The sequence below is a fragment of the Pygocentrus nattereri genome, chromosome 25, assembly GCF_015220715.1.
Source record: "Pygocentrus nattereri isolate fPygNat1 chromosome 25, fPygNat1.pri, whole genome shotgun sequence".
Taxonomy (NCBI): Eukaryota; Metazoa; Chordata; class Actinopteri; order Characiformes; family Serrasalmidae; genus Pygocentrus; species Pygocentrus nattereri.
This window is the reverse complement of record NC_051235.1, coordinates 15,637,702-15,660,885: the sequence shown is the minus strand read 5'-3', so window position 1 is coordinate 15,660,885 and position 23,184 is coordinate 15,637,702. Positions and strand designations below refer to the sequence as shown.

General features: G+C 38.5%; 1 protein-coding gene across 3 annotated transcripts in view; it reads left to right on the top strand.

The window, feature by feature from the left end:
- adcy7 (adenylate cyclase 7) overlaps nucleotides 1–22,961 on the top strand; it is a 102,602-nt gene extending 79,641 nt beyond the window's left edge. The window contains exons 11-27 of one of the 3 annotated variants that reach the window (XM_017693231.2): nucleotides 885–1,073; nucleotides 1,244–1,281; nucleotides 1,549–1,608; nucleotides 2,337–2,417; nucleotides 4,312–4,381; nucleotides 5,079–5,176; nucleotides 5,284–5,368; nucleotides 7,598–7,735; nucleotides 7,833–7,925; nucleotides 8,570–8,745; nucleotides 8,868–8,982; nucleotides 10,630–10,833; nucleotides 15,179–15,325; nucleotides 15,502–15,609; nucleotides 17,153–17,267; nucleotides 19,945–20,069; nucleotides 21,530–22,961. In XM_017693231.2, the coding sequence (XP_017548720.1) occupies nucleotides 885–1,073; nucleotides 1,244–1,281; nucleotides 1,549–1,608; nucleotides 2,337–2,417; nucleotides 4,312–4,381; nucleotides 5,079–5,176; nucleotides 5,284–5,368; nucleotides 7,598–7,735; nucleotides 7,833–7,925; nucleotides 8,570–8,745; nucleotides 8,868–8,982; nucleotides 10,630–10,833; nucleotides 15,179–15,325; nucleotides 15,502–15,609; nucleotides 17,153–17,267; nucleotides 19,945–20,069; nucleotides 21,530–21,676 (1,989 nt within the window). In that variant the 3' untranslated portion in view covers nucleotides 21,677–22,961. The remainder of the gene's footprint in view (nucleotides 1–884; nucleotides 1,074–1,243; nucleotides 1,282–1,548; nucleotides 1,609–2,336; nucleotides 2,418–4,311; nucleotides 4,382–5,078; nucleotides 5,177–5,283; nucleotides 5,369–7,597; nucleotides 7,736–7,832; nucleotides 7,926–8,569; nucleotides 8,746–8,867; nucleotides 8,983–10,629; nucleotides 10,834–15,178; nucleotides 15,326–15,501; nucleotides 15,610–17,152; nucleotides 17,268–19,944; nucleotides 20,070–21,529) is intronic. The other 2 variants (XM_017693232.2, XM_017693233.2) reach the window with 2 other exon arrangements.
- Nucleotides 22,962–23,184: the final 223 nt, after the last annotated feature.

The following is a 23,184-nucleotide window of genomic DNA, read 5'->3' as shown; positions in this document are numbered from 1 at the left end:
AATAATATTCTGTGGTCAGACTGTCAGTTCATGAACTAAAGCTCAAGCTCATTTGGGTTGTGGGAGAATGATCTGAAGCTCACAAGCAAGTCCACCTCTCCATGGCTCAGAAGAAACAAAGTTAGTGTGTTAAAGTGGCCAAGTCAAAGCCCTGACTTGAATTCCCTTGAGATGCTGTGGCAAAACCTTAAATGGGCAATTTATGCTTAAAAAACCTCCAGTGTAGCTGAATTAAAACAATTCCACAAAGAAGAGTGGGCCAACATTCCTCCACAGCAATGTAGAAGACTCATTGCAGGTTATCAGAAATGTTTGATTGCAGTTGTTACTGCCAAGGGGTGGCACAACCAGGTTATTAGGTACAGGGGGGCAATTACCTTTTCACATGGGAGGTAAAAGTTTTAAATAAATCTTTATCTTCAATAAATGAAATGCATTTTTAAAGCTTCATTTTGTGTTTACCTGTGTTGCCTTTATCTTATATTAATATTAGTTGGATGATCTGAAACATTGAAATGTCACAAATTAGCAAAAATGCAACAAATTTGGTGAGGGGCAAATATTTTTTTACAGCACTGTACATGTTCGGTCTAATATTACATTATGTCAGTTTTGAAATGTTTAAGATCTTCTCTCAATTCACTCTTGTGTTTACCTTCTTGTCAGTCAAATGCATTCACTTACCCCTAAGCAGTACGTCATTGTGGCACACCTCTTGTTTGAACGCCTCTGATGAGCGTTTGTCTTGTACAGAAGTTACTTTAAGATGTTTGGTAAAGATTCATCAGACAAAAATAGCTTAGATTAAACCATATTGCACTGTTGATCGTTAATGTTCTCTTGATTATTAATCTAAAACTCCTTCAATATGTGTACGTGTACAGTCTAAGGACCCATCGCAGACCAGCCGCAGTGTTCCTAAGCATCGTGTGAGTGACGGTTTGAAGATGAGAGCATCTGTCAGAATGACGCGTTATTTGGAGTCCTGGGGTGCAGTTAAACCTTTCGCCCACCTGCAGAGCAGAGAGGGCTTCCTCACTGATGCAGTAGTCAATGGCAAAAACCGCTGCAAGGTACACACGCACATATAGTAGATGAGCATATGTACGTGTGTGTGTGTGTGTGTGTGTGTGTGTGTGTGTGTGTGTGTGTAATGCCAGTTAGTAGTTCAAGATTTGTATGGTGTTTGCTACAGTACAGTAATCACTGTTCATGAGAATTTATGTGCTTTATGTTTATTTAGGACATCCCTCTGAGATCAGCACCAAAAATCCCAGAGAGGTGAGTAGAATATTTGAGCTCTTTCACTTTTTCTGTTAAGAAGTATTCTCTCTCTCTCTCTCTCTCTCTCTCTCTCTCTCTCTCTCTCTCTCTCTCTCTCTCTCTCTCTGTCTCTCTGTCTCTCTGTCTGTCTGTCTGTCTGTCTGTCTCTCTCTCTCTCTCTCTCTGTCTGTCTGTCAGCAGGCCCCCCCTTTATCAGTTTTTCTCTCTCTCACTTTAAATATAAAGTTACGAAGTTAAAGTTGTCTCTCTCACTGTTGGTTCCAGTTTTGATGAATCTCTTGAGGAGCCATTTTCATTGCCCGCCCCTCCATTCAGCACCAATAAGTGAGTGTGGATCCGTGTTGGCTCAGCCAGTTTTCCTGGGCCACAGTTTCACTAACACTCCCTGGGTTTCTGCTCCTGGACCTTCAGCATAACCCCTAACAGCCACTCACATGCTGGAGAGTGTGCCTTCTATCCCAGATACTACACATCGCTAGTTAAGACTGTACCACTGACTGGAGAAAGTGTGTGTGTCCATGTGTCTGTTTGTCTGCGCGTGTCTGTGTGTAAGGAAATGGCTCTTTTCCTTCCTAGGCTGTATCAATGCACATTTTTTCCTCAGGGGTTTAAACTAACACATGGCATCCTGCATGCCACACTTACTCACACACACACACACACACACACACAAAACCACTCCGTACTCCCTTTTCACACCGACAGTTTGGCCTGAAGAGTTCCATAACAAGCATGATGATAGCTGTGACCCCTGGCCCTGTCCCACCACTCACGCCTTCTCCACTGCACGCACTCCTGTCTCTCTCTGACTTTCTCTCTCTCTCTCTGTCTTTTCTTTCTTTCTTTCTTTCTTTCTTTCTTTCTTTCTTTCTTTCTTTCTTTCTTTCTTTCTTTCTCTCTCTCTCTCTCTCTCTCTCTCTCTCTCTCTCTCTCTCTCTGTGTGTGTGTGTGTGTGTGTGTGTGTGTGTGTGTGTGTGTGTGTGTGTGTGTGTGTGTGTGTGTGTGTGTGTGCATGGTTGGGTGTGTATCTAAATTCCCAATGACTTCTGCAGGAATAAGTCCCAGAAGAGCAAGTTTGATGAAGAATTGCACAATGAGATGATCACCACCATAGATGAGCTGAGCTCCAGCAAGTGAGTCTCTCTCACTTTCCCATTTCTGTTTCTTCTCAAAGCAGAACATTTTCATGTTTTCTGTTCACATTCACCAGTGAGCCAAAACATATGGCTACTCACAGATGAAGTAAGTAACACTTAGATTGACGATAGATCAGCGGCGCATGCCAAGGTCTGGGATGTATTAGTCTGTAAGTGAACAGTTGGTTTGTGAGAGAAATGGGCGGGCAGTGGTGAGAACCTGCTAAGAGTGGTCTGACAAGGGACAAACCAGCAGCATGAGGGGCATTCTTCTTCTTGGCAGTGGCTGTTCACATGCGAAGATTTTTGCCAATCTGCAGACAAGTAATCAGATCCGAAATTACATGCTTGTGTAGAGAACCACTTAACTGTTACAATGACAATGAGCATCATGTGAGGTCCAGTCAGAGTGAGACAAGTTTTTAATTGCTTTAAAATTATGGCAGACTCAGAAAAATATACTTCATTTGTATCAAGGAAGTGGCAAGAAGAAGATATCGTGGTCTCCCCTGCAGACCAGTTTCTGCTCCTGCCATCTTGAACGTTGTAAACTTATGCTATGAAGCGAACGCACATGTGCAGAACATACATACAGGTTCCAATTGGGAATGTAATCAGATACAGCCATTTACATGGATATTATTCTTCTGATGATTTATAGGATTACCCACTTCGTTCAATCAGATAGAAATTGTATTCCGAATGGCCTCAATCAGACTAATCTGTTCCGGATGTATACATGGACGTTCTATTCCGATTGAGCTATTAGTCGGATTATTAATGGATTATTAGGCTGAATGTAAACATGGTTAATGATATTCCCCAATGGCAGGGGCCTCTTTCAGCAGGGTAATGCTCCCAACCACTCTATAGACATTGTTCAGGAATGATTTGGGGAACAGGAAAGTGTTGCCCTGGCCTCCAAATTCCCCAGATCGCAGTCCAATCAACTATCTGTGGGACGTGCTGGAACAACAAGTGCAATCCACTGCAGCTCCACCTGACATCTTACAGGACTTAAAGGATCAGCTGGTAACGTTTTGGTGCCAGATCTCTCTGGGCATCTTCAGAGTTCTATGCCTTGGCGGGCCTGAGCTATTTTAACAGCCTGCAGAGGACCAACCGAATATTAGAAAGACTGGTAATAATATTTTGGCTCATCGGTGTAAATATAATCAACAATAAGCCAGGCTTAATCTTTGAAGTAGAGATTTAAAAAGGTCTGAAATTTAGGTCTGAAATTTAGGTCTGAACCTGACAGCAGCGCAGCCAGTTTTGATCTGAACCACAACCAAACCCAAGCACAACTGAATAAATCTCTATCTTCCTCATAAAAGCATGAAGTTATCATGATAACAAACGCAGCCATCATCAGATCAATGATTAACAAAAGAAAACTGTGTTACTTAAATATCCATAATTGGGCTTAAATTCCACTTTAACAAATGAATTCATTATCCAGTGTTTGAAAAAGACAACTTTTCACAATACGCTGTTGTCATGCTGGTCTCCTATGCCTCACTCCCAAGAACATGAGTTTCTACAGTGGGCATGAAATACAATTTAAAAGCAAAAGGTAATTTAACCCCTTATATGGCCAGTACATGACCATGTATATGAAGTGTTATTACACACCCCTATAACCTAAAAGTTTGCATTGAAGTCCCTGTAGTTAGTGAATAACAAGCCTTAGTATCTAATAAGCCTGGGATTTAAAGGGTTTAAGGGACATTCCAACCTAAAAAATCGTTATTTGTCATGTGTAGAGCAGTGCATCCCTCAGACTCAAACAAACCTGACGTGTACAGTCGAATCCTACAGGGATTGGAATAGATATTTCAAACTTTACCTTGAAAGATGGCCTTCATATATGGTTATTTCCTGTCTGCAGGCCGTGGGAAAACTCTGAGGAAATCTCAGGTCTCACTTTGTGGTTCACAAAGCGAGAGCTAGAGAAACAGGTAAGCATCACATATTCACATTCACAGTGCTGATCTTGGATCAGCAGCTCACTCTTCATACCAATATGTGCATGTGTTTCTGTGCTTATTACAATGTGAAATGAAAAGCTGAGTTCTATTAACTTACATCTCTGAGACTTGTATTTCTGGCTGTTTAATTTTGTGTTCGGTAATTACTATTATCTGTTAACCTTCATTTGTTATTAGTTTGGCACTAGTGTAATTTATTATCACTGTCAAAAGAAAATCTCATGTATTTAAAACTATATGAGAGATATTATAAGAGAACAATAAAACATTGTCATCTTTTAAAGTTATTCATTCAACAGTTTGTTGACGATGTGAAGTTTTTTTTAAACATTGCAGCTGTTATTTTCATATTGCTGGATTTAGGAAGTTTCCTTATGACAGTGATGATATATAGTCATATGCATAAGTTTGGCAGTCCTGGTCAGATGATTTATTTTGTTAATTTTTTTAAAGTAAAAATAATTGGAGAACACACTCATTTTTAGTCTTCAAACTTGCATCCAACTGTATAATGGTATATATTAAAGTACACCCTTTTTTAAAGACAAGGAGGTTTTTTTTTTATTCTGTCTCATGATTTCATGTTAAGGGTAGGCATTTGTAGGCATGTCAGATGGAGCCGAATGTGAAAATGCATTAAGTATTAAAATGGTCATGTCTCTCTCAGTATAGGACCATAGAAATGCCCAGTTTTAAGTACTATATTGGATGTGCCAGCTTTATCTTCGTTTGCATCTTCATCATTCAGATGTCTGTCACCATGCAGTGAGTAAATACAAATACACACAGGACTTCAGTTAGCATATTACATGTCTGTGGTGTTATTCTGCTAACATATGAGTATATCGCTGTCTATGTCCTATGTTTTTCAGGCCGAGGCCGCTGGGAGTGACGTTTACAGCGTTAGCATGTGTGTTACTGTTGACCCTCACCATCTGTTTTGCGGGTCATGTTCAGGTTAGACTGCTGCTGACATTTGCCATTTTTACCCTTTCTCATTATGGTTTGCATGTTTTGTGGCTTGTGTGTGTTCATCCTGTTTTACTTGCTACTTGGAGAAAGTACAAAATCTGCTGTTTGAGGCATTTGAGTTGAGTCTCCATGAGGGTAAGCGCTTTTTTTAAATAGACATAATTCAGCAGCTTCCTCTTGAAAGTTGAAAAGGAGCCAAACATTTTTGTGTTTTGATTACTGAGGTTTCGAATGACATTGTGGTTAGCTCCAGTAATATATACATAAAGCGTAGTTTATAGCTGCCGTAATGTATGTACATAATAATTGTACTTGTACATAATGTGTCTGTGCATGTGTATGTGAGGTCCTGACTTGGAGGTTTCATAGATGACAACATATATTGTGCTGAACTGTACTATATGTGGAGAATGTCATGTGACTTTTATGTGATTGTCTAAAGACTGTCTGGAATGTGTGACCACTAAAAACAGACTTACATTTGCCATAGTATATGCGTGTGTATGCCCCTCTCTCTCTCTCTCTCTCTCTCTCTCTCTCTCTCTCTCTCTCTCTCTCTCTCTCTCTCTCTCTCTCTCTCTCCTCTCTCCTCTCTCCTCTCTCTCTCTCTCTCTCCTCTCTCCTCTCTCCTCTCTCTCTCTCTCTCTCTCTCTCCTCTCTCCTCTCTCCTCTCTCCTCTCTCCTCTCTCCTCTCTCCTCTCTCTCTCTCTCTCTCTCTCTCTCTCTCTCTCTCTCTCTCTCTCTCTCTCTCTCTCTCCTTCCTCCCTCTCTCTCTCTCTCTCTCTCTCTCTCTCTCTCTCTCTCTCTCTCTCTCTCTCTCTCTCTCTCTCTCTCTCCTCTCTCTCCTCTCTCTCTCTCTCTCTCTCTCTCTCTCTCTCTCTGTCTGTCTGTCTCTGTCTCTCTGCATGTGCATATGCATACATTGTTACAGTAAAAGTAAATCTATAGCCTAAAATTGAAAGTGGGAGAAATGGAAAATGTAACCATTGCTACATGTGTTCTTAACATACTTGCCTCCATCAGTGGTGCCACAAAAGTCTCTAGAGTGAGATTTTCTTTGGAGGATGTTTTGAAAAACTAGAACTGCCTCAGGGAAGATACTTGATGGTGGGCGATTACAAAAAAAAAAAAATTGTTGTGTAATAAAGAAGGAAGCTAGATAGTAGACTTGAGCTGATTGGCAGTAGTATTGTTAATTGCAGATAGTATTGTCACTCACCAGTGGTTTGCATCTATAGTGATTGTCAATCAAGTTGGGTGATTGAAATGTCTGAAATCACACTGTACGTACCTTTATGATGCATAAAAGTAATTCTGTTGATCTCTCAATCTATTTTCATTGATCTATATTTCTTATAATGTAAAACATTCATTCATGTCCTGAATCAGTCCTGATTTGTTGTCAGGTTTTACAACATTTTGTAGCAGCTAAAGTTAGATCTTTATGCAGGCACAACAAAGTAATCATGTGTTACCACATAACGTGTCATAGTCACACCGAAACAAGTTACTGGAGAATGGCACTGCAGATATCAGTTAAGAGGATCTTCAGTCGGTCAGTGTGAGGAGCAGTCTGCAATCTGTACTTATGGTCTTGTTATTTGTGCAGAGTATGCACTGAAAATCATACAGTGTGTTGGAGACACACGAAAGTGGCTCTTTTGATTTGGGCTACCTAACCCCACCTCATATGATAACATCGTTAATTGGTGTTGGCTAGGATGCGCAATCAGATGATGTTGTATTGCATACGATATCACAAGGTTACCAGATACTTCACTGTAAGGAGGTTAATATCATGTCTGTGTTTGTTAGCCTCCCCAAATCCCATGGATTTCTTTATCACTGCATGTGGTTGTGTGATGTATTTGTGCAGTGCATGCTGGGTATTGTAGTGAGATAACATGGATGTGAAACAGTGCAAAAAGATAGAAAATTGAGAATTCTGTAGGCTGAGGAATGTAGTTCTGTACTAGAGAATATTACATAATCTGACAAATAAGACAGTGAATGCTATTTTATTGCCAGAATGTCCCTTTAACTGCATCATTGAGACATGTTTTCCTCATGTTTGTGGTGCACAGATTAGGTTATTCTCATTCTCTCTCTCTCTTGCACAGGTATATACACATTAATAAATGTAATATATGTGTGTACATATTAAAATGTGTAGAAATCTCATCACGTACCCCTTTCTTTTTTCTTGTCTTGCAGAAGATGTTCCCAGAGAAGTTAGAGTCCTGTCACTGGTTAACAGCTATGTCAGAGGCAGTGGTTAAAAGGCCTTTTGTGCGTCTTCCCCTAGCAACCATCGCCACCATGGTTATTGTCATCATTGCCTTGTTTAACCTGGTAAATTACATATTGTGTAGTGGAGAGTAAAATACCCCAACAGTTTTGTTACATCACACTGTTCATCTGTCAATCTGTTTTTTCCCTCTTTTTACAGGTTTTTCACAGTACTGAACAGCCAAACAATTCCACTAAGTGCCCTTTTACAAAAAATGGAAGCATCAATGATGAAGACCTCTTCTACTTGCCTGTGAGTAGTCTGTGCATGCATGGAAACAGACTTACACATACAGTACTATGCAAAAGTCAGGGACCACCCTTTATTCATTTAATTTTGTGTCAAAATGGCCATTAAATACACATGCACAGACAAACATTTTCTAAGCCGCTTCTCCTTTAGGGTCTCAGGGGGCCATTAAATACAATTTAATTATATTTCAGGAGATGTTTCTGACTTCAATAGATGTAAGATAATCTTCTTACATGGAGAAAGGGAAAGTCAAGGAAAATAAATAATAATAAACACAAGTTCAAGAAATGTTCAAAAAAGGCCTTTATATGCATCTTCCCAACTGAGCGAGACCACCCAAGTTGTCAACATCAGATAAGCAGTACTAAAGGGTGGTCTCTGACTTTTGCAAAACACTGTACATTTGTACACACACAACAAGCACAATTCAAACAACTTCTCCCTCTTATAATCTTTTGACACACAACAGATACGCACAATTGCTCAGTCTAAGCTAAGCTGTTGTTAAGTCTAAGCACTAAGTGCTTAAGCACAAAAAAACTACAAGATTTCATTCAGTATACCTACCTAGACCCTGTTTTGTTTGAAAAGCATCATAATTCCTTAATTTATTTTATTGTATATTTTGTTTCCTTCTCTCTCAGTATTCAGTGTACAGCTGTATCCTGGCTTTATTAGTGTGCGGGGTGTTTTTAAGAGTGAGTTTCGAGCTGAAAGTGGCCTTCCTCTTCATCGCCTGTGCAATTTATTATATCATCATCTGCTGCACCAAGAACAATCTGTTCAACAAATACAGCTGCTTGCTCTTTGGAAACTCTAGGTATAGAGTTGCACACACATGCTTGTAAATATAGCATTTTGAACTGTGTAGGTATAGCTGTGTTGGCAGCTTACAGTGTATGGAGTTGCAGTGCTGATAACTATGTGTCTGTGTGCTCACAGCTCTGAGGAGATTGGGCAGTTGCTTAGGAAAGGAGGCCTGTTGAAAGACCCACAGGCTATGAGCTGCATCTACATCACTCTGTTTTTCTTTACCATGCTGCTTATATCACGTCAGGTACACACACACACCACACTGTTTCTCTTTGTCAAGCAACACATTGTACACCCTGTTTATGTCACAAATATAGAATATTACACATGGCATTAATGTAGATATATATAGAATCTGTGGGGCAAAAAAGACACTAGATGGACTTTAGAGCAAAACAATGGGAATGTATCAGCATGAACCAAAAGATTGGAACCGATCTAGGTATATATTCATGGTCTGGTTATCTGCTTTATTCAGGCCGATTTACATACACTAAAGATATACATTTCAAATTTTAGCCCACCCGAAAATTGTCACACTAAATTATGTGGACACCTTACCATCTCGCTTTGCTTGCTGGATGTACAATTTCAAAACCATAGACCTTAATGTGGCCATCTTACACAACAGCCCCTACTTTTCTGGGAAGGTATCCACAAGATTTTTGGAATGCATCTGAGCGGAATTTGTGTCTATTCAGTCAAGAGTTTTCCTGAAGTCAGGCACTGCTGTTGGATAAGAAGGACTGGTTTGGAGTTGATGTTCCAATTTATTCCAAAGTCTTCAGTTAACATTAGGGCTCTGTGCGAGCCACTTCCTCCACACCAAAATCGTCAAACCATGTCTTTGTGGACCTTGCTTTTTGCACTGGGGCGCTGGAAGGGGTCTTTTCCAAACTGTTGCCACAAGGTTGGAAGCATATAATTGTCTAAAATGCCTTAATATGCTGATCATTAGCATTAGCCTTCAAAAAGTGAAGGGATTAACCCAAACTTGAACCCCCTATGCATGATAGTACGTAGCATTCCTCCTGGCTTATGCCAAACCCAGATTTGTTCATCAGGCTGCCAGTGAAGGGTGGTTAATCACTCCAAAGAACACATTTACGCTGCTCTAGAGTCCAGTGGTGGCATGCTTTACACCACTCCAGCTGAAGCTTAACATTAATATGCAAGCTTGTGTTCAGCTGCTCAGCTGTGGAGACCGATTTCATGAAGCTCCCGACACAGTTCTTGTACTAATGTTGCTTCCAGAGGCAGTCTGGAATTCTGTAGTGAGTAAAGCTACACAAGATAAGTCATTTTTACATGCTTTGCACTCACAGCCTGGCTCTGTGAGTTTGTGTGGTCCTGCTTTGTGCCATGTATAAAATCACTAATCTCTTCAGTGTGAATTGCTCTACTGCCCATGTTTGTCTGAATATGTACACCTGTTAGAAAAGTAGTGTAGCTGAAACACCTGAACTCAAAAATTAGGAGAGGTGTCCACATACTTTTAGCCATTTAGTGTACATCAGAATCTATTACTTATAAAAAAAAAGAAGTGGTTTTATTGAAAAAGTAGCTAGTAGCCAAATTGTCAGATCGGTCTATCAAATTGGATCACAAGTCAATATTTAACACAACATGGAATGATAATTAAGAAAAAGTAGGCCAAATAACAAAAACAATCCAGCATATTAAGAGAGTTCTCTACAAAACAAGGTTGATATTGGAGTGGAAAATAGATTTTACAGTTATTATTTATTTTATTTATTTTTAAAAATTATTTATTTATTTAATTTTATTTTATAAATTTCTTCCATGTTCTCCTATAATGTTACTGGTTTACAGATAAACAACAGCAACAATATGCGACCCACTGTAATTAAACTCTTCTTTTTCCTCCCAGGATGAGTTTTGCTGCCGTCAGGACTTCCTCTTGAAGAACAAGAACCGCACAGATAAGGATGAGATTGAGCTGTGTGAGAACCTCACGCGGCTCCTACTGGAGAATGTTCTCCCAGCGCATGTGGCCGCTCTCTTCGTTGGGGAGAACAAAAAGAACGAGGTGGGGCTGCTCTCCACTAACACTTTACTAAACCAGAAGTACAAGGTAGGAACCAAGCAGGTGTGTTCAAGATGACTCTCAGTCCAGTCATCCATTTCACCTGCCCCAGGCTTTCATACCATGCCATTCTGTATCATACCAATTCATTGCAACGCATCTAATTTAAAGATGTTTTGCACTACTTACAGTTTAAGAAGGAGCATAGTATGGGCTTATTTCAGGTTTGCTAACAGAGCAGGTAAATTTAAATTATGTTTCTGTAAGCTTTTTGCCCACTGTAGTTTAAACTTCTGACATTGTTAAATAATGAAAGGCAAAGCTTCAAAAAGCACATGTTTCATAACTCTCTTTTGTATGTCCTTTTGTTAGGCTTTATTTATTGAATCCAGTACAATACACTGAATCCATACATGAGGCCAGTTTGAACAGGAATAATTTCAGAGAAATATCTTTTAAGGTTGGGTTTTTATAGATGCAGACTAAGTCTATTTATGAACTAAGTTCATAATAATTATTGTATTATAATAATTGTATTAATGGTGATCTGTCGTTGCAATCACATCAAGCATTGCATGCCTTGCTCTCCACCTCCTATGCACCCATCATCCCAAATTAAGCCTTTTCAGTCCAAGTCTTTTTCTATTAATAACTATTTCGGCGAAGTCTGTTAAGTTCTTCTCTAAGCAGCGTAGTCCTTTAGTAAAATTAGTTGGTGCTCTGCAGTGTTGGCGCATATACATTACAATCTTGTTGAGTACCAGGGCTGTAATGCTACACAGCAAATGTGTCTTGTGCAGTCTCATCAAATGAATCTCCTGGGAATCCATATTTCCAGTTAATTGACTTGTTAATCTAACATTGTCTGATGATGCAAGTTTATGGCATTACTGTCATCCTCCTGCATGCACCTGCAGTGAATAAAATGTTTTAAAACTCAGAGAACTATTCTGTACCACAAATATGAACTTACATCACACAGTTAGTAAAGCAGTAGACCACTGCATTTGTGCTAACATGTCATGTGAAGAGTTGGAGCTATAAGAGACCAGATTTAAATGCAGGCAAAAAGTCAATTAAGTAGAAGATCAGCATTTCCTCTTCTGAGATCAAAACAGTGCCCAAATATTGCAGCATTTGTAGGAAACTCTACTTTTGTTTACTACAGGTTTGGGGCAAGTAAGCAAACGACCACAGGGGTAAAACCTGATGCTTTGCATCAATGACAGTGTGTGCTGTCTTTTGTTTATTTAAAATTCTCTGTGTAAATTGTAAAAATGGGACTAAATAGAAACTGAATATTGTTAAAATATGTCAAAATATACTTAGGTGGCCATCAACATACTTTGTTGCTCAATATAGTCTATGTGTGGGGAAACACTGGACAGACCTTAGAGAATCTGCATGTCTACTTAAAGATGCACTGTCTCAAATATTTGTGAGCTTCTGATGACCTAGATTAGGTGGAGCAGGTGTGTTAGAGGAGTGCTTTGGCTGTTCCTGTAAGATTGTGTGGACCTGTCATGCATTTCAGAGTTTTCAGTGAGCTTCTTGTTAAAAGCTTTTCACTGTTTGTCATCTGTAGCCTGTGGATTTCTTTTTTTCTCCACTATAAGGACAATGTTGGCAGTGTGTCGATGAGTTTATTACGAGAAATGTTCTTGTTCCCAGCACATTTTCCCCCAAGCTGCTCCAATTTTCTCAAGAATTGGCCCAAAACCATCATAAACTCGACAGGAAGCCTACGCTACAGAGTAGAATTAGTAGGGTGGTCTTGGGAACACTATAACACTAATCTTTCACATGAGCATTTAAAAACTGAGAAACATATCTGTAATATTTAAGGTGCTCGAGGAAAGTTGTACTTTGCTTTAAAATGGCTTGACAAATCACATGATTACTGAAACACTTCTCAGTTCTCATCACATCATTAAATGAGAAAATACTTATTTATAGACATTCTTCCACCTAAATAAATGAGGAAAAAGATTAGCAGTGCAGGATCAAAATGGACCAAGATCAGATATCATTTTGTATGTAGTCATGTTCAAATGATGCGAAACAAAGTCATTGAAATCTACCAGGAAAGGGTTCTAGGACTCCAAGGAGCCACAGGGAGAGCCATTATCCACAAATGGAATTTAAATGTGACAATTTAGCAAAATAGAAGAAATTGGGTGAGGGGCAAATAGTTTTTCTCAGCATGGTACACTGTTGTATAATATGCAAATGCCATAGTGTAATTAAGTCCACTTACTCATTGAAGTCCTTTTTAGATTTTATTAAATTGGCAACAATTAAAAAAGAAGTCTGTTAAAGAGCAAATAATGTTGCCACATTCGCTAATAAAAACCATTCATATTATGGTAGTATGCTTCATGTCTGAACTTTGAGTTAAAAAAAAAAAAAAGGAATTGAATTCCGCTTAAAAAAAAAAGGTAATGACAGCATTAGCTCCCAATAATTTCCCTTGAAAAACGTTTTGCATTCTGTTACAATAAATTTGCTTTCCCTCGCAAATGTTTTGCATTCCTTCTCTTGTAAGTGAATGGGAATGCAACACTTTTGTGAGAGAATGCAAAATTATGGCAAGGGAATTCAGTGTTTAAGGGAATGCAACAATTTTGAGAGGGAAAACAATGGTATTGTTGTATGTTTTTCATCCGCAATGTCACATTTACTAGTTTTTACTTAATGAATATCCCTTTTTGGTTAAATATTTTCTCACATACACCTTCTACATATGTCACACATTTCATTTAATTTTGTTGTAATGTTTTTATTCATATTTCAATTTCAAATGTAGACCTGTCAAAGTTATGAAATATAAGGATCATTCAACTTGGTCCTCTGATGTTTCCAATTTCCATAACCATTGCTGTCATTTCATACACCTATCAGTCTCTCACATGCCTATGCTCTAGTTGTCATTAGGTTTCAAGCACGCAGTTCAAGATTTACAGTTTGGACCATTTAGCTCTGCCTACTAGTCCAAACTAGTCCTAGGTTTTTTATGCTCAATTCACATGTAACTGGCATCAAACAATTTACAACAGCATCTCTGAGACAAACTATTAGTAAATTTCCAAGAGCAACTTGATAGCCATAAATTTGACTGTCAACAGTCAGTTAGCTTTCAGCTGGCATTTGACAGATTTAAATATGACCAATCATCCTGAACCTGGTATGGTGAGTCTGTGTAGGCATTTCCTAACAACCAGTGAAATTTCAAAAGATTTGACCACTAATTATAAAAATCAAGTATATATTATAAATATAGTCACAGCAGACAGCTGGTTGTACACCATGCAGTGCCATGCACTACAATGGTCCAGCAAAACAATTGCAAGTTATTTTAAAATGCTTCTCTGGTTTGCAGCTATTAACTCTTTGAAAGTGGCATTTTCTGAACTAGTTTCTAGGTTTTGATCCCAGCTGTTCAGCCTCTCTAGGTAATAATGATAAAAAATATTGACTTTCTTACTCATCATAGTATCTCTCTATCAGTTAATCATTGCAGCCATTGCATTTCTAACATAAATTGCTATAACTCATCAGGAGGTGGTCTGATTATCTCTAACACATGTCGAACACATTGACACTCTAGTTATGTATGTATATTTTGGTCCAGATTGGCCATAAGAGGGCGCGTTAGCGTTCAAAAATACAAAATCATAAAAAATGTCATTACAGATTTACCACGTAGTCTACAGATAAACATTTGGTGCTGTTTGATCCAGTTATGTGGCCTGAATAACTTTGTAATTACATGTTATATAAGAAATTGCAGTCCTTGGTATTTTAACTAATTCATACAATGACTACAGGGTATTATACAAAGTTTAGAAGGTCACTCTGATCAAAACTTGGTGGACCTCTTTGTTGATCAATACTCATAACATATAGAGACCTTTTGACCAATTCTGACTCCTTTCACTTAGATTATGGGAGCACTGGCTTCCATATGGCATGCATATCAAAGAGTTAAACTTTGGGAACAAATCCACTTTGCAAAAACAACGGTCACAAATTTTAACATTAGTCATGTATTTTTGACATTTGTGTTGACAATCTTTAGAATGATCTACAAAGCTCAATATATCAGTACTTATGAAATGAAGCATGTATCACATTTAAAGACCATAGCGCTACAATTATGACAAATTAAGGCCTTTTGATACACTCTGACTTCCTTGCTTTTTTCATCCTCTCTCTATAAATAAGGCCCAAACCACATCCTTGGCTCAAACTACTTATGGGCTCATTGTGCTGTCGCATGCTTGAACCCACAGATTGCCATTTGCGGTTATGTTGTATTTGCAGTTTGAATTATTGTATCTGGGCTAGCTGTATTGATCTAATAACTAATTCCACATGTATGTTTCCTGTCCAGGACCTGTACTACAAATCCTATGACTGTGTGTGTGTGATGTTCGCCTCAGTTCCTGACTTTAAGGAGTTCTACACAGAGTGTGACATCAATAAAGAGGGACTGGAGTGTCTGAGACTTCTCAATGAGATCATCGCTGACTTCGATGAGGTGGGCTGGCAGCTTGGGGCTGTGATGCGTAGTTCATGAGTCACCTTTCTGTCGTCCTTGTGCAGATCAGTTCCTAAACGTCAAGGCTTGCTTATTTATTTATTTATTTATTTATTAATTATTTTTACGACAGTGAAAAAGTGTTTAAAACTGTATTATTTCTTTACCCTCTGCAGTTGCTGTCTAAGCCCAAGTTCAGCGGAGTAGAAAAGATTAAAACTATTGGCAGCACTTACATGGCGGCTGCTGGTCTTAGTGGAACACCTGGACAGGAGATTCACCAGGTAAACTATTGAACTGCACAAAAGAGCTATACATTTTGACCCATATGTACACATCAGCATACTACTGTGTATATTATTAAACTATTATTACTATTTCTTTTATTTGGGGCTGCAAATAATTCTTACTTCTACCATCAATTGATCTGTCAGCTATTTTTTGATTAATCAGCTAATCAAACAGTCATGCTTTTTTTCCATCACTGCCAAGTAAATAAAATTCTGTGTGTGAGACACACAATTGCTTCCTTTGTAGTACAATGAAAAATAGAAGTTGCATTGCCCCACATGCTTCCTGTGGTATATTTGCATTAATCAGAAGGATCACAAGTCATGTTTGTGGACTAATAATAGAGCTATCTTTTTACCATGAACAACAGATCAGCGTTGTTGACTAATCATTACAGCTCTGCTAGTCCTACAATTTGTGTATGTTTATTGCTACTTATTTATGACTCTGCATAGTGTACACTGTAGGATGTAAGCCACATCTATGCAGTGGGCAAATGTAACCTGGATGTGTAAATACAGAACCATTCAGATTACTAAACTGCCCCTGCCCCTAATTACACACTCTGTGATTTGCATTTGTTGTCTCTTCTTGATCATGAAAATGATTTCTGCTAAGCCATCAAGTAGTAAAATGTCATATATGTTAACAACACATATTTATGGTGGAATGCAAGTTGCAATATCATAATAATGTGCAAATAATAATAATATTGATTGTAGCACCTTTTATATATAAAAATACAGCTCAAACTACTTTACAGTACATTTAAATTAAAACTACATTAAATGGGAAATCCAATGGGGAAGTTTGCCTTTGAGAGGCGTAAAAGAAATTCAAGTGAAAATCTTGAAAAACTTTGAAAATTGGGGGTAAGAAAAGGGGGCCTTGTCATACATCCCCAGACATGCTTATTTAGGTTTTCATTATAAAGATTCAATATTGTTCTCTAAAGTTTCACTGGCTAGCCAGTTTTGAAAAATGACAGTAATACAAATGATTTGATCTGAAACCGTGTAGTTGCACGTGCTAGGAGAACCCATCAAACCTTCATGTCCATTCAAATTTCATTTATTTTAAACATTAGAACCCTGATGCTCATAAAAGTTGTAGTCTATTATTCATCTGGTGTTATGTGGTATTTGCAATAATGAACATTTCAACACTGCATGTGTCATTTGCAAAAGCATAGTAGCGTGAGCTGCGACATGGGTTAAGTTATGTGTTATGCTTGCATAAAACATCCTAAGCTTTTATCTGAAGTTAAATGCTTAAAGAATGCATTTAAATGTAAATATCGCAACTGTCAAAAAACTTAGTGAGTTGTACCCTTGGGTTCATTAACTCAATTATACTTTCTTTGTAATAAAACTTGTTTCATACAACTTGTTGTTGTTCTGACCAGTACTTACAAAATCCACAGTACGCTGAAGAAAGCGTATTGTGACGTAATTCATCATCATAAATGTTCGTCCATGTACTACACACTCCTCCTTCAGTATCCATATTGTAAGTGTGAGGGCTGTGTGTTGGCAGGACCGAGAGAGGCAGCAGGCCCAGATTGGAATTATGGTGGAGTTTGCCATCGCCATGATGGGAAAACTGGACGGCATCAACAGGCACTCATTTAACAGTTTTAGACTACGCGTGGGTGAGTGTTGTGGATACACACCATTATGATTATTTGGCCAGGGAGGCCTGAGAGGAAACAGACACACACATGCACACACAGTGCCTGCATAAATTCTTAATTGAACACTTCAGTCTCCCCTGCATCCTCTTCTGTTAATGTTTAATGGTCATGCATGTGTTCTGCATGTCTGTATTCGCTAATCATGTTCACTAGGCAAGTTTTTAAGATCTAGGTACGTTTCAGCTTAATATTTCTTTCACATTTCCCAGTGCACAGAGTACAAAGCTTGTTAAATAATCTATTAGAACAGTCAAATAGGTTTTTTGATCTTAAGAATGGGATGCTGTTATAAACAACCCAACTTAAAATCACCTGAGTCTTTGTTGATGGTACACAGACTGTGGCAGCATACAGTGGCCCAAAAAAGTATTTGGAAACTATTTAGAACTTGAATTTTACCTCACAAAATTGTATTTGCTCCAGAGAAAAACACTTTTTAGTACATCAGACTGACGGTAGACTGTGTGGAAAAAGCCAAGAGAAGAATTCCAACCAGACTGCACACACTAAGGCTACTGTAAAGGACAGAAGTATAAGCATTAAAGTTTGTTTTTCTTAAAATGGTGTTGGTGAGCTTGTGTTCACTGATGGGATCATGAACTCGGTATACAAAGGGATTTAGGATGCAAATGTGCAGAAGCCAGCAGAGTTGCCAAAAAAAAGTGTTGGAATATTTAAAAAAAATGACACTTGGTTTGACAGTGATATTAATGCATTTTCAGTATGACAGAAATGTCTAAATACTTGTTGGGAAATCTGTATGTTTGGTGTTTTGTCTCTAACGCTGCTAAATATCATGCATAAAATATAAACACTGGATAACTGGCCAACCGATTAACCGGTTCGTTCCTGTGTCAACTTTCATTTGAATTCAAATATTAACAGCACTCATCATGACCTGTTTTATGAAGGCAGTTCGTCAGAATACACATTACAAAATGCACATCTCTAGTAGTAAATATTGGAATAACAAAGAAAAATCCAAGGAGTTCAAGAGGAGAAAAGTTTTTATTAAAAGCACATGGTCCAGTGCTCAGCTGCTCCAGCAGCAGGCCTGGCCTTTAACTCTCTGAAGAGCTGCTTTATGCCCTCAGATTAATTTCTGTGGGTCATGTGTGTGTCTGTGTGTATACGTATAAATATCACTGCTGATAACTATCACTGCTGTGCTGCCATAGCTTTCCATTTTCTAAGAAATCTGCAGGAATAGTTTTCCCCAACTCCAAAGTTCAGTCTTAATAGTTGGTTGCTTTTCCTGCTTCTCACGATCCAAGTAATCCCAAAAAACATTGTGATGTCGACAACTGAACTCTGGGGTGGTCAGTCCATTGTTCTGAGAACACCAGCAGCTTTTTTGATACGTACATCTTGATCTCATCAGCAGAGTGGTTGGGGTTGTTTTCTTATTGTAGATGAATTTCCTAATAATCCAGTGTTTTGCAGAGGAACTGTGTGGTGTATTAAAATTAGATTTTCAGAATTTCTTATGCCTTCACTTAAAAAGCAAATCAACTCCAGATGTTATACATCCTTAAACTGCCACTGATTCACTGTGCTTGACTGATGGTTGTAGACATCTTTCAAAGAGTCCTTCATTGCTTTGATGGTGTACATCCATACATCCTACTCCAAATTCTTTTTTGTGTATTTCTTTTTCTCAGTGACAGCTACATATCCTTTGAGACTTAATGTTGAGCTGTCTTCTCACAATGGAAAGATGGACAAAAACACCTGTGGATGTTTTCAGATATGAAGTGGGGCTTGATTTTCTCCTCTCAGAGTTAAAACCGTAATGTGCTGCTTATTTGGTGGTCTAGTAGGTTGTGCACAACTGTTAGGAATCCCATTTTCTCTGTATATTTAAAAAAAAAATTGAACTCCGGTTTTGGAAACTTTTTCCATGTGAGTTTCCCTATCCTTATACAACTGGATTATTTTATATCTAATCTCCTTATTTTAGATGAACTTGAGAGAGAAATTTGCAAGGTAGCTATAGTGTGTTTGAGTATGTGAATGTCAGTGTCATTCTGAAGAGGAACATAATGTCAGTGACTCCTTCGGGAGCAGCTTTTGCTGGGAGGACATAAAAATGGGCAAAAGTAGAAAGTGGACAAATTTAATACTGACAGATTTTATATCATATTTTGTGTTGAAGGATTTAGGGTGATTCCTTGTTAAAGATGTTTCCTGTTTTTCCTTTTTAAACTGAAAAATAAATAACTAGACATAATGGCCATTTCAGCTGAAAATTAAGTAGATAAAAAGGTAGTCTCTGACCTTTGTGCACCTTGTGGTGTGCTTGTGACAAAGAATTTAGTCTGGAAATGAATTTAATTTCATTTAGCACCCACGTATGTTCATGGATCCTTGTGGTAATGGTATAAATAGTAATTAGCAGTTGAAAGGAAGGCTTTAAAAGCTTTAGGTCACAAATACCAGAGTATGTAAAAGTGAGTGTGTGCTCAGTGATGCCACTGCTGCCTTTTATCCATAGCATTTCAAGATGACATTTTGACATTGTGTTTATTCCCATGGTGCGTAAACATGTCTTGTCTTGTTTCTGTAACTTGCATCCTGTGGACATAAATATTTTTGTTAAGTGTTTTCTTAGGACATCAATTGTGTGTATTTTTAGGGATAAACCATGGGCCAGTAATAGCAGGGGTGATCGGGGCACGCAAGCCACAGTACGACATCTGGGGGAACACGGTGAACGTCGCCAGCCGAATGGAGAGCACCGGAGAACTGGGCAAAATACAGGTAACTGCCATAAGCTGCTGGACTGCACCCTGCTTAACACTTGCTACACACCCAGCTGGGCCTCACCGATACTCACTTGCGTGTGTATGCTTACATAACCTAGCGGTTGCTTAAAGACTATTACCCTGAATTTATCAAGTGGGCTGTGTCTGATTCCAGGTTAGGTAATAACACAGCTCAGGATCACTGTCACATATGTGATATTTAAACGGTGAAAATGGTACATGGAGTCACAGCGCTGCCACTAATAACAAATGCATTACTAATGTTGCGTCACTGGAATCAGTTGCCCTCTGTCTACATTCGAATGATGTTAGATGCTTTGGTCATTAGCTAATGAATCAGACTAAGACCCATCCTAATGTACGGGTCCCCTAGGACTATAATTGGGGAACATTGGGTTACACATGCTTTTTCTGGATGTATACAGATGTCCTGGAGTCTGAAAAATGTAGTAAAAGGCCAGTGACAAAGTAAAAGATGGTGTCATTTATGAACCATTGTGATAAACAACAACAACAACAAAAAAAATCAATGTAGGAAAATGACTTAAAAAGACAAGCACACATGTTGGTAGAGTTGATAATCTCAAGTGCAGAGATGTGACATTAAGAAATGTATCAGTGTGATCACTTTGTAATGCAGTAAGAGAACAGAATTGATTAATCCTGACTAGTTTTCCATTAGCTGTGTTTTGCAGGGCCTCTTACCTCATCATTCTAATTGACCTTTTTTAAGCGTTGCTATGTAAGATTTTCATTGTTTTAATTAAAATAGGCAGCATCACTGAGTCAGTAGAGGAAAAAAAACACTAAAATGTAGTGTGCAGCCACGAGTCACCTTGTAAAGTAATAATTTAGAAGTCAGAGGCCAATTTCCAGATTTTCAGACCACATCCTACGTCTTTATTGATAAACGTTACACATACAGCCTCAAAAGTAAGTTGAGATCTCAAACACAAAATCAGCATTATACTGATGAAAATATGATGATAATAGTAGTTAATTCACTGATTAGCTTAAGAAAAATTAAGACTTTGGAGTGGCCTAGTCAAAGTCCTGACCTGAATCCGATTAAGAAGCTGTGGCATGACCTTAAAAAGGCGGTTCATGCTCGGAAACCCTCCAATGTGCCTGAATTACAACAATTCTGCAAAGATGAGTGGGGCCAAAATTCCTCCACAGCGCTGTAAAAGACTCATTGCCAGTTATGGCAAACACTTGATTGCAGCTGTTGCTGCTAAGGGTGGCCCAACCATTTATTAGGTTTAGGGAGCAATCACTTTTTCCCTTAATAATAAAGACCTTCATTTATGAACTGCATTTCATTTTTACTTGTTATCTTTGTCTAATATTTAAATTTGTTTATTGATCTGAAACATTTAAGTATCACAAACATGCAAAAGAATAAGAATTCTTTTTCACACCACTGTAGTAAACTGACAATTGTGCATGTCCTAGGTAACAGAAGAGACGTCGGATGTCCTGCAGAAGCTGGGTTACTCGTGCGAGTGCCGTGGCCTGATAAACGTGAAGGGAAAAGGGGAGCTCAAAACCTTTTTTGTGTGTACAGATTGCAACAAGCAGCAGGGCATGGCTCTCAGCTGAAGCTGCTGCATCTAGTATTGACTCTACCACACCAGGAAGGTTTTTTTTTTTTTTTAATGGTATTTTTTTTTAGGACTTTTAGGACATGTCAGTCTATTGACATCTTTCCAGATTCACTTGAAATGTGTTTTTTTTTTTTCTTTAAAGGAATGTTGGATGATTAGGACAGATGCCTAAAAACTCTTTCAACCAAAAACCAGTTTGGAACACAAACATATACTTTGAATGGTGGGGACTGAATTTTGCCACCTGATGCTGGAACAACAGAACAGTCTAGTGTGACCGACTTTGAAATCATCTGCACTGTTCTGATCTACAGTTACCTGTGACCTTTGAATATTGTGCTTGTAGCCATCATCCTTTTGGTTAAGTCTGAGATTACTAGCAGATGAGCTGAACTGCACACATGAACATGATTTTTTTTTTTCTGGGTTTCCTCGCACATAATATGAAGCCTTTGGAAAAATAGACTGAAATCCTTTTGTGAGGTTTTGGACAGATTTGCTGCTGAAGGACCGTTTCTAACATAGTACCTTCTGTTTCTAGAAAATCTGTTCTTGAACTTGTTTTTGGACATGTAAATCTAAGCTGTTAATGCTGTCTAGAAGTTCTTTTCTGTTTTCTCTTGTCTATCATGTCATAGTGTTCTGCCTTTTGGTGTGGTGTTACTAAGCCAGTGCCTCTCAACGAAGCTTCTGTTTTGAGGGATGAAGTCAAACAGGTATTTTATGGCTCCCATAATTCGGTAATTCAAAGATGAAACGTTATGTGGTCTTCTATGGCTAAAAATGCTGCAGTACAATCAGTTCAAATTGCAAAAAAGAATGTGAATGATGTGGCTTGAGGACTTTTCTACTTACCTTCAAACTTTTAAGAAGTATTTCTGAAATAATTTTTGTATCTTGACTGCCACTCTGGCCCCTCCCTTTGGATGGTTGGGTCAAGCTACTTGCTGCACTTGTTATTGAACGCATCTGCCTGTCCGTCTTATCACTTTGTTGCCCTGGTTCTTGCTGTGCTGGAATCACTCGTTTAAAAAAATTGGGAACATTGATTTCTGGGTTCCATGTGCCTGGCTACAGGTAAAGTACACACAGCAAAAATAACATGGGACTTGTGTTGTATCTGTACTGTACCTTTATTGAACTGAAACAGCCTGAAGTTTTCTGTCTCTGTTTAGTGAGCTGCCTTTTCTGTTGCCTGTTTGGAGTGTCTACAAGGAAATTATTTGACTTTCAAGTTGCTGTACAGTATAAGAATGGAATAAATAATTTTACACATTTCAGCAGTTTCCTTGCTGTTGTAATAGGTATGCCTTTCTTTTAACACGACAAAAGCGTTGCCTCGTGTGCATGTAACAAGCATGAACTACTCAACAATAGTAACTGTTTGAAGCTCCATTGTATAATGTTGATGCTTAAGGCAGCATTCTCTAGGATTTCTTTTTAATTAGCAGCTAATTGGCTGCTCTTGCCTGACCATTCCTGGCTCAAAGCCGTTTAGAGACT